We start from the raw sequence: 15,598 nt of genomic DNA, 5'->3' as shown, positions 1-15,598 counted from the left end.
AATGTCCTCAATACCTTTACTATTAGTTTATGCCATAAACATTAAGGCCTGGAAATTCCCAAAACAAAAAGAGTTTTGCCTCCCTTAACACAAGTAGCTTTGCCTCTTCCTAGGTATCCAAAATCTTCAATCAGAGGTTTAGGGAAGTCTCCCTTTATAGACATTAAGTTTCTAGGTTACAGGTTACTAAAGAATTCTCAAAAAATATAGAGAAGCTCTGAAATGTAAGTTGAAACTTTAAACAAAGTTTTTGTGAAAAAAATTGAATTTCCAGATCTTGCTATTATCACCAGACTGAGCTAAAATGCTACCTCTATAAAGATGTATCAAGCTATCCATTTAGAAACATTAAAGTTTTTCTTTATACCGTGTATATTTCTCATAGGATCTCTCATTTCTAGTCTTCAGACTAAAAGTTATATAGTCCCTTGCACACAGTTCTGAGTTGAATAAACATTATGTCTATTATTCATTATGTAAATCACCTAGCTTTTAAAAATAGCTACCAAAAGAACAGATAAAGGGGTAGATTTCACTGCCCATTGTAAAAGGTTCTGTGGAACAAATCATATTAGCTTCTTTTCTTTTTATCTGGTATGTCCCAATAAAACTGTTCTCAAGTGAGGATACCATGTTGTAAGACTAGCTGACTGGTAAGGCCCTCTGGTTTCACTATAATTAGATCACTTAGCTGGAAAGCTAATCTGCCTTACATTTAACTCGACTCCACTACAGAGTTCTTATATAAATTTCTATTTGCAACAAAAAAAGGAGATGGCTAATTTGTAAGGCCAACATAAAAGTGCGACATCCTTTTTTTCATCAACTATACATAGCACAATATTAATTTCTTGGTGATTCCAAAACTTAACTAACTAAAAGAATAATCTGTAATAAGTCCTTTAAATGAGAAATAAAAAACAAAAAACAGGAAAGTGAACCCATAGCTATTGTCAATATGAAGAAAAAACATGAACTTTGTATTCACTTACCTGTGGATAAAGGGAGAAAGTTTCTGAAAATCTGAAGGAGCTTGGATCATCTTTGTGGTACTCTCCAAATTTCTGACACTAAATAAAATAAGCATATAAATAGTAATGTACTTCCTGCCATACAGGAGGCAGAGAGTTGATAAAGGACAAAATTAGAATTCTACTTACAGACTTACCAAGAGATTGACAATAACCAAAGATATACATTTGAATTTCAAACACAAATAATACATTGCAGCAGTGCAGTAACACCTCATCTCAAAGGCTGAAATTTTAAACAAAGTGTCCCTGGCAGCAAATAAGAACCTCTTGGGTAATAACAAAAATAACTCAATCTGTACCTACCTGAGATTCTACATAAAAAAGACAAAAGCAAACTGCCAAAAACACACTGTCAAAATGCCACAGTGGCTATAAAAACCATTGGTATAAATCTTGTTACACCAGAGGAAACAACTAGATACCAACATGTAAAATCAGATTTGTTATTTTTTTTAGTTTTGTGGCTCACTTGTATTCCCTCTTTTAATTCCTTGCTTATGGTTTTTCCTCATCTTAGCCCAAATCTTACTGATTTGTTTTTAATGACTTCTACTTTTCCTTACAAGTTAAAAATCTTTCTATATCTAGAGATTAAATAAATATTAACCTACTTTTTGGTAAATATAATTTATACTTAACCAAAGGCAACTATATAAAGTTTGCATATTAGATACATATATAAATTTCTAATCTTTGGGTTACTTCTTTAGAAAAACGTGAACATTTGTCAAATGCTCTAGCATTAATCACCAGTATTATGAGAAATGTCCTTATTTACAACCCAACCAAAACATTAATACAAATGAGAAAAAAGATTGAAGCATAAAGAAGATTTGTCAAAAAGACATTGTTTGATTTAATCATCATAATGTGGTATGGAAAAACCACACCAAAAAAAATTTCTTAAAAGAAAAAACACATACAAGACTTTTCATTAGGAAAAACTTTGAAAAATTTGGTTCCTACGAGGTATTAACCATTTCTCCATTTATGTTGCAATTATTTTAAAACTGAAAATTCAGCTATATGGATACAGAATTTTATACAAAAATTAAGTGACACTGTATTATTTACTAAAATAGTTTCGTAATTACATTTCACTTGTTAACACCTGAAAGTTTCACTTCAATTATACATTATTTTGGTTCTATTAATGAAAAAAAAAACCTATACTTTTATACTTTTTATACTAAAAAGGAGTACTACTATCAGAGATTGTGACTTTTTAAATTTTGTTTTTGATTTTTGCACACCATGATTTCCAAACTATCCTATCCTATCCTACCAGCAATTTCTTTGGAGATTTTTCAGTCCTATGTGGCAGTGTGTAGTATGACATTGTTCCTTTGAAAACTCCATTCTTGTTTTTGTTTTTTTTTTTTAACACAGATAATGGAGACCACTGGTAATGGACTGGTAAAAGCTGTTTTGCCCAAAAAAGTAATGCAGAATTATAATATTGTTCCCCATTCCCTCTCAAATTACCTCCACCAATCTCCTCTTACACAGCTGAATCATGGGTATAGACAAACTATACCAGTATGATAGATATCAGAGTTAAAATTTTCATTATGCCAGATAAGAAAATAAAGCATTAGGGACTCCCTAGTGGTAAAAGGGGTTAAAGCACTGTGCTATGAAGCTATCTGAAGCCACTGTAGCACAAGTTTGCTACCTGGCCAGGTAGATAACCCACATGCACAGACCTCTTCTGTCTCACCCACAACTCCCCTCAACCCACTGCTACCCTCAGCAGTAGATTTCAGCCCATACGCCTGTTCTGTTCGCTATTCTGTCTTTGGTGAATCCTCTTACCGCCGCCCACTCTCCACCTCTGGCCTTGTACCCCAGTTTTTGTATGCATAAATAAATAAATCTAAAGTAAAAAGAAAAGAAGATAAAGCATAAAATATATGTTGACCTTTCCTTAGTGCAGCAGAAAAGTTTTCTTAAAGTGATAGCTTAGCAGAGAATGTTCTTAACAGAGTGTTTTGAGCTGAAGGGTGAATTGAGTAAGTACTTTCAAGGTAATAACAAGGCAGAATTGTTAAGTAAAATAGAGTTTTAAGAACAGAAATTAATTAAGCACTCTAAGTCAAATGTAGTAATGAGCTTTTAACGTGTTAAAAATCCAAGGTCTCATCATCACCAATAAATTTATTAATAAAGATGTTATTAATCCAGATCTAGATAATCAGGACTTATTTATCTTTTCTAAGTTAATATGTATAGCATTTATACACAAATTAATTTCACATAAAAATGTCCACTAAAATATAGAAAACTATAACCCTAAAAATGAAGATTGGCATGAAAACAGTAATTTAGGATTGAATCTGAAATTAATTTGTCAGGCAAGAAAAAGAGAAAGAAAAAGTTTGTCACTTTCATTTTTAAGAAAAACGTTAAATAAAATCTATTATGCATTACCACCCCTTTCTTAGGAACTTGAATAAAACCTCTTCACACAATAATCCAATTACACTATAGGTATTTTCAAAGAGATTACCAGCAACAAATATTTACTACAAAAAGCATTCTGATTTAGAAATCGAGTTCACTTCTTACCAGTCGAATGAGCTGTCTGTCTAGCCATCGGAGCACATCGGGCCCCTCCTCAGTTTCTGCTCTATAAATGGCCAAGCGGGCCATGAGGATGGCAGCCGCCTCCTGATCAAAAGACGCAGCAATGTTCTGTATCTGAGTTTGAGCATCTGCCCAGCTAAAGATAAAAAGCACAGAAATGTTGCTGAATTATATTCACAATATCACAGACAGCGTCATTCAGATTTAAACTTAAAAGATACAAAAATTACCTCAACATTTCAAAATTGCACTATTACCTAGAAGAAAAAGCATTAAAAAAAATACTAATAGCAGTTTCAGTACCATTTATTATTTCTCAGAAAAATATATCCAAACCTAAAAAAATCCTTTGAAATAACTGTAACAGTAGATCTCCAAACACATTATTAAAACATGAAGATTATTACAAGTTTATACCACTGGTATTTATGTGCGTATGCAGATAAATACACAAGGTGCTATGTTAGACTTTAAAAACTTATTTCTTCAATTCAGTAAAAGCAGAAGTAGAAAGCTCAAAAATAAAGGTTTCCTCCCAACCTAATTTTCATTTACAAACCTAGAATATGAATAAACTATCAGAAGCATTTTTCTCATTGGTCTTTAATTCAATCACTAGTTATAGAAATTATATAATTAAAATGACTATGTAGTCTTTTCTATTCCTGTTAATATACTGACTAAAATGAATCAATAGTAAGTAAAAACTGCAGTCTAAGGGACCCCACTTCACATGAAGCAAGTCTTTATAAACTTGAGAAGCGAGACTGCTTTTACAAGACTCAAAGATGGAAGAAGTAATGTCAAAAGAATCCAGACAGTAACATCATCAAAATTCTCCCTTTTTCCTCTACTTTCCATTTTTTTCACTAGACAAATAACTCATAAATATTTTCCAAATGACCAACAACTACAAACTACCAACAACAACTATAACATAGCAAGGCAAAGTAAAGAAAGAAAATGAGGAAAAGAATAAGAACTGATAATTTTCAAAGGTACACTTAATGCACCTTAAACACTTGATGATTATACTAATAGTTTGTTTTTGTTTTTTTTTAATCAGGGGCTATCCCTGGTGGTGCAGGTTGAAGCACTGCATTATGAGGCTATCCCAAGTCACTGCAGCATGAGTTTGATCCCCGGGCAGGGAGCTGACCCACATGGTATGGCAGACCTCTTCTGACCCACCCGCTGTCCCCTCAGCAGTGTACTTTGTCAATCTGCCTGTTCTGTTTCACACTCTATAGCAAAATAAATAAGTAAATAAATACAACTCAATAAAATGAGAGCTACAGATACCATGACTGTCCCTTTCTAGGTCCTGCCTAAATGAGGCAGATTTATACTGATTAACACTTTCCCTACCCAGACAAGGCTAATACAAACAGAAATAAACCAAATGTCTGTCTATTACAAGAATGACCTTATGTATGTAAGAATTCTTTCCTGTATTACTGTGTGTTTTATACATGAAAAATATTTATATCAAGAATAGTACCAAAGTATCTGAGAAATAATTTGTTCTTAACAAATAAGAGGTAAAAAATTAACTTTATATTGTCCTTTCCTCAAAGTTATTTCAAGACCACATGACCAATGCAAGTTTTATTCAAAGAATTTATCAGATAGATCAGAAAAAGAAAAATCACCTATTGTGCTTAATTATTCCTTTTTGGAAACTTAGTATATCAATAAATCTAAGACATGACAAATCTAAGACATGTTACACAAAATACTACCTTAGTATATTAACTGCTAGGAGATTTACCTTTTATGATCTCTACCAGTGCTAATCAAAGTGTGATATGGGAACCCAGCACTTTCTCGTCAGTGCTAAGAACAGAAGCTGAGAACAAATATTTAAAAGCTTTTAAACAATTTAATGAAATAATTTTATGTCTGATGTATCTTAAAAGTAAGGACGTGGATTTTGAATGACATTTTACATTCTATTTTCTAGTAATTCATTTCACTGGATTTAATACAGATAATCTCCAAAGGACTAGGGGAAGAGGAGAAACAATGGACCTTCTACCAGATATAGCTGGAGGAGGAATATAGCACATTACCAGGGCACCCCAGGTGTGTTCAAGTCTTTTGCATGTCACCCTTCCCCCAACAGTATCTAGTCCACTGAGCATATGCTAAATAAAGGTTTGATAAATGAATTGACTTTCAATACTTGAAAAATATATAATAATAAAAAGTAGTTAGGAACTTTATCATTAATTGAAAAGTAATGGTATGTTAGTATACACATGTGCAAATAATGGATATATGTACATTATTACTATAAGATAATGCTTTTTTTATCCTCCTCTCAAGAGAATAAGTTAAATAAATGGATAATTTTGAAAAATAATATTTTAGTATTCTTTTTCATTGCTTTACAGTACCTAACAATGAATAATTTAGCAAATATAAGCTGGGCTATAGAAAGAGAATAATGCCATGGTGAACATACCGGTCAGCATGCCCCTCGGTGGGATAGTGACAACAATCAATCAGTGTTAGTTTTCTAGTCATGAATGTCACAACACCACCCAAAACAGGAACCCAGTTTGGCAGAAATACAACTTACTTCCTAGCGATGGTAGTTACTCTGATGCGTCTCTGCCCACTCGAATGCTGATACTGAGTCACAAACTGAATTGCACCACGCCCTCCTTGGGGAATTGGAGCATTGTGCTGTGTAAAAATAAAAAAATAAAATCTTACCAAAATCTAATATGTCATATAGTCATAGACTACATATCCTATACTAATAAAATTCATGCCAAAAATCACTTCGAAGGGTGCTTTTTCAGGGAAAAAAAAGAGTCATAATTTGTTATGTAAGAGTAAACAGGAGTAAAAAGGAGAGGGGGAAACGATGAAGGACAGAAGAGTTCAGCTGGACATGAAAGACTAAAATGAAAGAAGCATAAAGAAATGAACAGATAAGGAAAAACGTGTAACAACAGTAATTGCATAAGGAAAAATTGAGCTAAGACTTCCTCCTCTATATGTTAGATGAAAGCAGAACTTTTAGGAAGATAATTGCACAATAAACAAATAACCAATGGAAGACTATTACTGAGAAGATACCAATAGTAATATATTAATAATTCTCATTAAGAGTATTAGAAAAACTTTGACAACATTCTTGCTTTGCTTGTTTATGTGGATGATAGGAACTATATTATCTTTTCATAAAATAACCTCTATATTTATTTTAGGAAGGCTAACTATTAATACTTTGTGATTTATTATTATGCCTAGTAACTATGGTTATAAACTCAGTAATTTATATATCATATCATTATTTATTATGATCGCATACTTCTTATAGCAGAAAAAAATCTTTACAAATATTAAAATCTCTTAACTTTCATTCTTTTTCTATGGCTTTTGATTTATTAACTTTTCTTATAGGAAGACATATGTCATTACCTACCCTGTAATTTCTAGGAAGTAGATACCTTAGTATAAAAATAAATAACGAAGTAGATTTAAGATTTTGTTTTTTGCTACAATTTTAGATTTGAGAAAAATGAGAATAAAAGTGAGCTTCCCAAAGTTGGGCATGAACAGGTGCCCCAACATCTCTTTCTATTATAGCTATTTCCTGTCACCAAGGAGGTTAGCCTGGAGAAAGTAACAAGTAAAAAACTCCAAAAAAGAAAAGGAAAAAAAAAAACTCCAAAAGAGTAATAAGCTTTGGGTATTTGATAGTTACTACTTGGAAAAAAGATATGCTATAATCATCACCTAAATTAAGTGATTATTCAAATATATGATTCAATATTCAAATATTAAAAAAACCATACCTGATTAACAACTTCAAAATATATGGCTAAGGTTGTAGTGGGGCTGAGTCCACATATCTTCCATTGGCAAGTGCCGCCTGTTCCTATCTCCTATAAAAATAAAACAGTGTATTTGAAAGCTAGAGAACTCAAGTTATTGTTATGGTAAATATTTTCAAATTCCAATATAAAAAAAATCTATTTTAGGTATCTAACTAATACAATGAAGTCCAAAGTTAAGAATTTATAAGGTGGACCCTCACTGGTGGTGTAAGGCATTCAATCATAGCACTCTGAAACTATTCACACAGCTACTGCAACACAAGTTTGATACACAGCCAGAGAGGTCACGTGACCTACATGGCATGGCAGGCCTCTTCTGTCTCATCCATTTACTAGTGATAGACTAATAGGTATACTAATGGAAGCTGAACTCTACTCTATGGGAAAATTTAACCCATACAATAATTTTTAAAGAAATGCTATCATTTACCAGCCCAGATCTCTGTTGTTAATCTGAGAATTAACTGAATTTTCTTTTTACAATAAAGATGACTTACATTTTCAGACACACAAGGTCCTTTAGAATTAAGAGATACACAAGGTCCAATAGCTCCTGAAATCTTTATTTCCCTTGAGGTCTACAAAATATGAATATAGTACACTTTGGTTTGGTCAAAGATAAACTCAAACATTTAATTATAAATACAAAAGAATAAAGGCAGACATCTTCATATTTAAAACTCAAAAGTTAATGAAAATACACTAAAGTTAAAAATAATAGGAAAAAAAATCAATAGGCAAGCACTTCTAAACTAATAACTCAAATTTCAAACCAAGCCTTGACCTAACTTTAATCCTCTATTTGCAGCAACCCATAGGTAGTCTCCATTTGGAAACTCAACTCTAACTCAAAAATCATACCTACCCAAATCCAGGCATTCTAACCAAAAACTTAAATACCACTTTCTACTTTTCCTCCCGTTGAGTTTGTCATGATAGTTTCTTTTAATCTCTACTAAAACCAAAATTTAAATTACCAATACTTTCTAAAATTTTAGAAAGACCAGTTCAGTTTTCTTCCTTAATTTTCCTGATTAATCCTGAATACCACTGAGAAAAATTAACACACTACTCATTAACCTACACTGACTTTACCTGCCTACACATACAATTCCAAATTAGAATGAAACCATATAATTAAACCAACTTTCCTTACATACCAATAAAAACTATCCATTCACTTGGCAGTTTTCCCAAACATACTATTCTGAGTCTCACTTTTATTCCTCTTCTCAAGCCGGTAATGCATTTTCCTCAACCAATTTAAATGCTGCCATCTTTCAAAAACAAATTGTTACATAAATACATTCATTTTTCTCTATATCTTTAAAGTACTTTTATAAGCTGATTTCATTCTATCATATATATCAATCTTGTCTTTTAATCAAGACTAAGTTTTTTACAAGACTTGTGCCTGAAGTATCCCAATATCTCTCTATATTATCTTAGCTTAATGCTAAACCTATACGAATGATTCAATAAAATAACAAGATTAATAATATTTAATGAAAATTCTAAATCAATGCAACTATGAGTCGATTCTTTAAATTCAAACATGAAATGATAAAATGAAAGAACTGAATAACAACCTATCAACATAAACCATTTACAGATTATCCAAACAGTAAAAAACAAGTTTCTTCTAAGTTAGATACCAATCCTGCAATTAGAAAAACATAGCATTAACAACCCTTCAACAATTGTATGTACTATGCAAGAATTCAACTTAAAAGTTTATTTTATACTAAAGAATTTAGTATAAAATAGCACTAACAATTTGGACACTAAAAAAGATAAAACATACTTAATAAGTCAAACCCTATATAAAGAAAAACTAGTTAAAGGAAATGTTATCTACATAATAGTTTCTTTTTTAGCAATTGTTCAGAAATGCTAAGGTAAAATTTCATTGCACATTAAATGATGGAATTTTTTTTGGCAAACAAAATATGTAACTGTTGTCTCAATATTTAATCACCACTATTTTTGTAGCATATATTGACTAACTAGTGATACTTTAAAATTATCGTCAAGCCTACAAATCAGTCTCTTAAAAGTATACCACACCTGTCAAGTTTCGATTCTTACCTTTATTTCTAATGTACCACCAAAGCCCATTTTAAACTGTCCATGAATATCTTTGGTAAAGACTCTTTGAAAAGTCTGTTTGAATAAGGATGTGTTGAAAGAGTCACCCATCACCATGTATCCTCTGTATGGAAAGAAAACAATCTATGTAATACAAACACTGGTTCTTTGTGTTAAAACCAGAAAAGTAAATTATTTTCCAATACACAGCTATTTTTAAAAACATTTCCGAAGTATTATGTGACCACTAGTTTTTAAAACTCAAAGATAGGGGCTTCCCTGGTGGTACAGGGGTTAAGTCTCAGCACTATGAAGCTATTTGCAGCCATTGCAGCATGAATTTGATCCCCAGCCAGGGATCTAACCCACAGCAAGCAGCAGACCTCTCCAGTCTTGCCCGTTGCTCCCCTCAGCAGTGTATTTCAGTAAATCTGTCAGTACTGCTTCCCACTCTGTCGCTGATGAATCCTTTCACCCACCCTGCACCTCTTGCCTACACCCCATTCCTATATGCATAAATAAAATAAATCTTTTAAAAAAATAAAGCTATGTTTTCAAAAGATTTTAAATTTAGCTTTACTGAAAGGAGTACCAAGACCTATTAACAGTTGTTGCTCTAAAAAAGAAAGCTGTTGCTCTGAAGTGGTAGGATGGTGACTGCTCTTTTCCCTCAACTGTCATTTACTGGTTTACATTTATGAACTACCATTAGTAGCTTATAATGCAAAAATTTTAAGAATTTAAATACATACCCAGTAAGGTTGGGACAACACTTCATCTCCAGAAGACCTGTCTGATCTAATGCACATGCGTAGATATCAATAACATGGCCAGTTGTTGCGGCTCTATTAGCCAGTGCTTCGAAATGCTACAAGAAGATACTTTCAAGTCAAAGAAGTCATATAAATGTACAAACTTAAACACACTATTAATCTTTTCTCCCACTGATAGATCAAAATGATCTAAAACGTACTGAAATGACAATCATTCATGCTATAAATATGAACTTATTCAATGTAACAAAGGCATCTACAAAAAACCATTACTGATAGATATCACACTTAATGGTTAAAGAGAAAATTATTTGTTCTAATTCAATTTTCTATAATGTCTCCTAAAATGATACAATAACTTCTCTAAGTAGGTCACTTTCAGATTCTTTTCAGTCATTGTTTCTAGGCAAATCTCTAAATTAAAGCTAAACTTAAAGGTATATAATTAAGGATAAATACTTAAAAATATTTTTTCTCTTTGTACATAGACAAAGTAGAATAAATAACACCGAACTAGTACTAATCAAATAATAAAAGATTAAATTAACAAGCCTAAAACATCTCTGAAGCTTTAAAAAAAATTCCAAGTTCAAAAGGGAAATCAAGTATCAGAATATAAGTATCCATTAATAGTGACAAAAATTAACTGTCATTAATTAATTGCCTAAAAAAATGTAAAAATGGCAGGGCTCCCTGGTGGCATGCAAGGAATTAAGTCTCAGCACTGTGAAGCTATTGGCCGCCACTGCAGATGAGTTTGAGCCCCAGTCCACAAGGCAGAGCAGACCTCTTCTGTCTCCCCAACTACTCCCTTCAGTAGTGTATTTCAGTCAGTCTGAATGTTCTGCTCCCCACTCTGTCCCTGGTGAATCCTCTCATGCCCTACACCTCTGGCTTGTACCCAAGCTCTTATATGCATGAATAAATAAATCTTTTTTTTTAAATATTAACAATGACAACCAAAGAGAATATGATAAAATAAAGCACAACTAAACTAAAAATGAGGACTCCAGCGAATTAAAAACAACAAAGACATAGTAGGACCAGTCCAAGGGAGTCGAGTCAATTGGTTATCAGTGAAAATGTACCCAAATAAAAATGTAGTCAAACACAGCGAAAACAACTCAAGGAAATTATGGACTGATTAAGCTACGAGTAATACACAAACAAAAACCTGAAGGATAGCCTTTTGGAAATGAAAAGGAGAAAATGCAAGAAACTTTTCCTGATGGGAAAGATATTCTTTAACATGAATATTTGAAAAGGCACAACGGATTTCTTTGAGAAATAATACTTGAGGAGATATCCTTTGTTGCCTACTATTAAGCTTTCAAATGTTTATAGGGAAATTATAACTTAAGGGAGAAAAATCTTTCAGCAATTCTGAACAGTAATTAGAGTATTACATTTCTTTCTTTTTTTTTAAAGATTTATTTTATGTATTTATGTATTTATGCATACAAGAACTGGGTTCCAGTCCAAATGAGCCAGAAGTGAGGGTATTCACCAGAGAAAGAGTGGGGAGCAGAACAGGTGGATCTACTGAAATACACAGCTAAGGGGAGCAGAAGAAGAAACAGGAGAGGTCTACTGGGCCATGTGTGGGTCAGCTCCCTGGCTGGGTACTGAACTTAGGGAGGCACATGAAGTATATATTTCTTAACATAAAATATTTATATTGATCCTCTTTCAACAAATCAATTTTTCTAGTAAAGGGTTAAGGACTTAAAAATCAGTATTACCTTCGTTCCCTTTTTAACGTATTTGGCGTTGTCCTTTTCAATGTCATGCCATGACCGTATAGGTGTCTTCAATTCATCCCCAACCACCATTCCAGGTCCCTGAGTGGCTGGGCCGCCGATGAACATCATGATACGAGCACCCGTGTTAGGAAAAGTACACTGGTGGACAAAAGTAACTTGTCAAATGTGCAAAAAACTTATTGGAAAACATATATCTCTCATCTTGAACTTTGATATAGTTCTTCTAAGAAATAGGAAAGTTACATTTTCCAAGAAGTAAAAGCAAATGCTTACAATTAAATTAAAAACAAGGTGTTTATTTAAATGCCTTTTTGAAAAAATTATATTCTAAACAGTACCCCCCTAAATTTAAAATTATCTATAAACCTAAATCCTTTTAACAAGAATATTCCTCTTACTTTCCTCATCCTAGACTAGGAGGAGTTAAGAAAGGAAGAAAAGGACATATATTTTTTAATTGTTCTGTTATAAATATAAGCATGACTCTACATACTAGTTCAAGCTGATGATTTGAGTCCTGTAATTTACCTCCCCTCTCTCCCAACATGTCAGTGAAATGAGAGAAAGGGAATGATTTTAAAAATGAACATGAAAATAAGTAAGAGTACTATTAGTAGACAATAAATTGTGAGGAATCCAAACAGCAACAGACTGGACTGGTTTTTAAAAATCTCGATTTAAAAAACACATTCCTGATACTTCAGGTAAAGCCATACCTTTTCCCTATGGGGATAACTTAAAAGCTCTAAATGTAAAGTCAAAAGAAAAAAGTAGCAGTCTACCAAAGAAGTACAGTCAACCTCCAGAAATAACAAGAGTTTGTCACCATCTGAGAACTGCTCTCTGAGTAAAGTGTGCAATCTGCTCAGAGATGGGCCTTTGTATGGAGACTGAAGGCTAAAAGATACAGAACACAGCACAGGTTGCAGTGGACATAACATGATAACACTCAAGAGATTCTACAATTAAAATCATTGCAAAAATAAAAATATCTCAATAGATGAGCTAAAATTCAGCATATGTAATGAACATTTAAAAAGTTCAGAAAATCTCCTAGAAATAGGAACAAAGGAAAGTAAGAAAAAAAGGAAAGACATAAAGAAATGTCTAATATTTAATTAATGAATATAGAAAAAAAACATTAATTGAAGAATAACAGGAATCTTTAGAATGAATGGGTGTATCAAGAACAAAACATGGGTTTCCCTGCTGGCGCAAAGGGTTAAAGCACATCACTGTGGAGCTATTCACAGCACTGCAGCAGGGCTGACCCACATGGCACAGCAGACCTTCTCCTGTCCTGCCCACTGCTCCTCTTAGCAATGTAATTCAGTCAATCTGCCTGTTCTATTCCCCACTCTTGTCACTAGTAAGTCCTCTCATTCCCACCCTCCCCCACCATGAAATTTCACAACTCTAAAATTACACAGAACATTCTAAATATGTTCATAGTAGAAATAAGAAGTCTCCTAAAAAGGAATAAAGATATATCAAATTATCATAAATACACTGAATGTTTTAATACACAAAGGAAGGGCTCAAAGATCCTACTGAAGATTATGTTAGGCCCACAATTCTAATAGCCACCCAAAGTGCAAATGAAGTGAGGGCAAAATAGACATGCAAGTGTCAAAATACTTAAAAGAAACAAAAGAACAAACTAAAAACCTAAGGAAAAGAAGGAAATCTAGAAAAAACATAAAAGTATCCTGATTTTGACACATGATTTTCTCCATCAAGCAGCAAAATTACACTCCCTTCTCTGTGTGTACAACCACTGTATTTTGCTCCACAATTAATGTTTATGTAATCTCATTAGAAATGCTTTTATTTGTAATTTTATAGGCAATTACTGAATTGAACAAAAACCAGGAAATATTTTCAAGCTATATTATCACTTCAGGAAATAAAGTAAATAATCTAAACTTTGAGGAAACTTAAAGAATCATATGACTAACAAGTCTGAAAGAGTGTAAGAAAAACTGCCTTTTTTCATTTTTATACATATATATTATGAGATATACTTATTACCTCCCTAACTTTCTCAAATATGTACATGTGTTGTCAAAGCAAGCACGATCTTAACTAGTTAAGCACACAAAAATACTCTTTTAATTCTGGGTATCTGAGGTAATAACAGTCATGTAAAGCCAAAATACCAATGAAGAACAAAAAACAAACGTATACAAAACATATACCTTCATGAAACTAGAACACAAAGAACATGCCAAGTTCAAATTACTTATAAATAACTCTAACTTCCAAGTAAAGTATCTTCCATGAAAACCTTCACATAAAACAAGGATACTATGAAGGAATATACATGGAAAAAAGAAGAGGGAGGCAAACAGTCATGTAGAACAACAGTCATATTCAAGTAAAAGTTTAATGCATACTGAAGAAAGATAAGAATCAAAAGAGTGAAAATAAAGAAATATAAAGGATCAGAGATAAAATAGAAACAAGCATTTTGTGCATAACAGAAATTCTTGGAGGAGATAAAACAATGAAATAATTACAAAAGTAATATGTAAAAGTATAATTCAAAAAAATGTATGGAAATAAAAGACCTGAATATGCATTTAGGAAAGTATCAGGTTTTTCAAGTCTCTAAATGTATGTATATGAAACATCAACATAATATTGAATAAGCATTATGCAAAAAAGGTAAACTCAGAGAACTGCCACCCCTAATCAGTTCCAGTTCTTGATAATCTTTTCAAAAACTGAAACCATTTTTTAGATGCTTTTAAATAAGTTGCTAATTAGTTCTTTCATCCTACTAAATATTGCAAAAGTGTAAAAGCTGACAATTTCATGGGAAGCAAAAAAATTTCAAAGGACATAAAGACTCAGCATCCAACTTAGAGGGTCTCCCACTGATCAAACCTAGGACAGTTTCAGATATTAAGGAAAACTAACCCATATGACATGCTTTTTTAAATGTGTGTGTGTGTGTGTGTGTGTGATATACAAGTAAAAAAGGTACACAGACACAAATATTGAGAGAGACGTATATAAAAGAAAATGTCAGTATCTAAAGAATGTGTGCTACAAAGAAACTCATTGTTTTTGCAGCTTTCCCACAAATACAGAAATTATGTGAAAGTAAATAAATAGATTTACATTTCACTGGTTAATACAGTGATATCCATAGTGATATCAAGAAGTAAAAATTTAATGAAGAATGGGATATTTGCATGGTTTCAAAGATCTTCACAATCGAATATTTATACAAAGGGGGAAAATGAGTAATTTTATAATAAAGATGCCTACTAGACACACCTTATGGAGTGATCCAGAGATTATCGTCAGTAATGAGACAATGAAAATCATGCGTGGGGGAAGGTAAAGTCTTTGTAAATTTGCTGCAACTGAAGTCATTTCATATGCTTAAAAAGAAGCAGTTTTTCTGCTAAACATGGAGCTTCCCTATGACCCAGCAATCCCACTCCTAGGTATCTACCCAAAAGACACAAAAACACTGATTGAAAAAGATA

General features: G+C 32.6%; 1 protein-coding gene across 3 annotated transcripts in view; it reads right to left on the bottom strand.

Annotated features, from left to right (window-relative positions):
* The window catches only part of SEC23A (Sec23 homolog A (S. cerevisiae)), a 50,280-nt gene that overhangs the window by 13,308 nt on the left and 21,374 nt on the right, over positions 1 to 15,598 (bottom strand). For all 3 annotated transcript variants that reach the window (XM_012724702.1, XM_004681917.2, XM_012724701.1), the window contains exons 8-15: positions 12,078 to 12,236; positions 10,315 to 10,430; positions 9,563 to 9,686; positions 7,972 to 8,052; positions 7,433 to 7,522; positions 6,205 to 6,311; positions 3,603 to 3,756; positions 993 to 1,070 (exon numbers count right to left, since the gene is read on the bottom strand). In XM_012724702.1, coding sequence (XP_012580156.1) covers positions 993 to 1,070; positions 3,603 to 3,756; positions 6,205 to 6,311; positions 7,433 to 7,522; positions 7,972 to 8,052; positions 9,563 to 9,686; positions 10,315 to 10,430; positions 12,078 to 12,236 — 909 coding nt within the window. The remainder of the gene's footprint in view (positions 1 to 992; positions 1,071 to 3,602; positions 3,757 to 6,204; positions 6,312 to 7,432; positions 7,523 to 7,971; positions 8,053 to 9,562; positions 9,687 to 10,314; positions 10,431 to 12,077; positions 12,237 to 15,598) is intronic.

This window comes from Condylura cristata, unplaced genomic scaffold (genome assembly GCF_000260355.1).
Source record: "Condylura cristata isolate star-nosed mole 26May11 unplaced genomic scaffold, ConCri1.0 scaffold00013, whole genome shotgun sequence".
Taxonomy (NCBI): Eukaryota; Metazoa; Chordata; class Mammalia; order Eulipotyphla; family Talpidae; genus Condylura; species Condylura cristata.
This window is presented reverse-complemented; position numbering and strand designations above follow the sequence as displayed.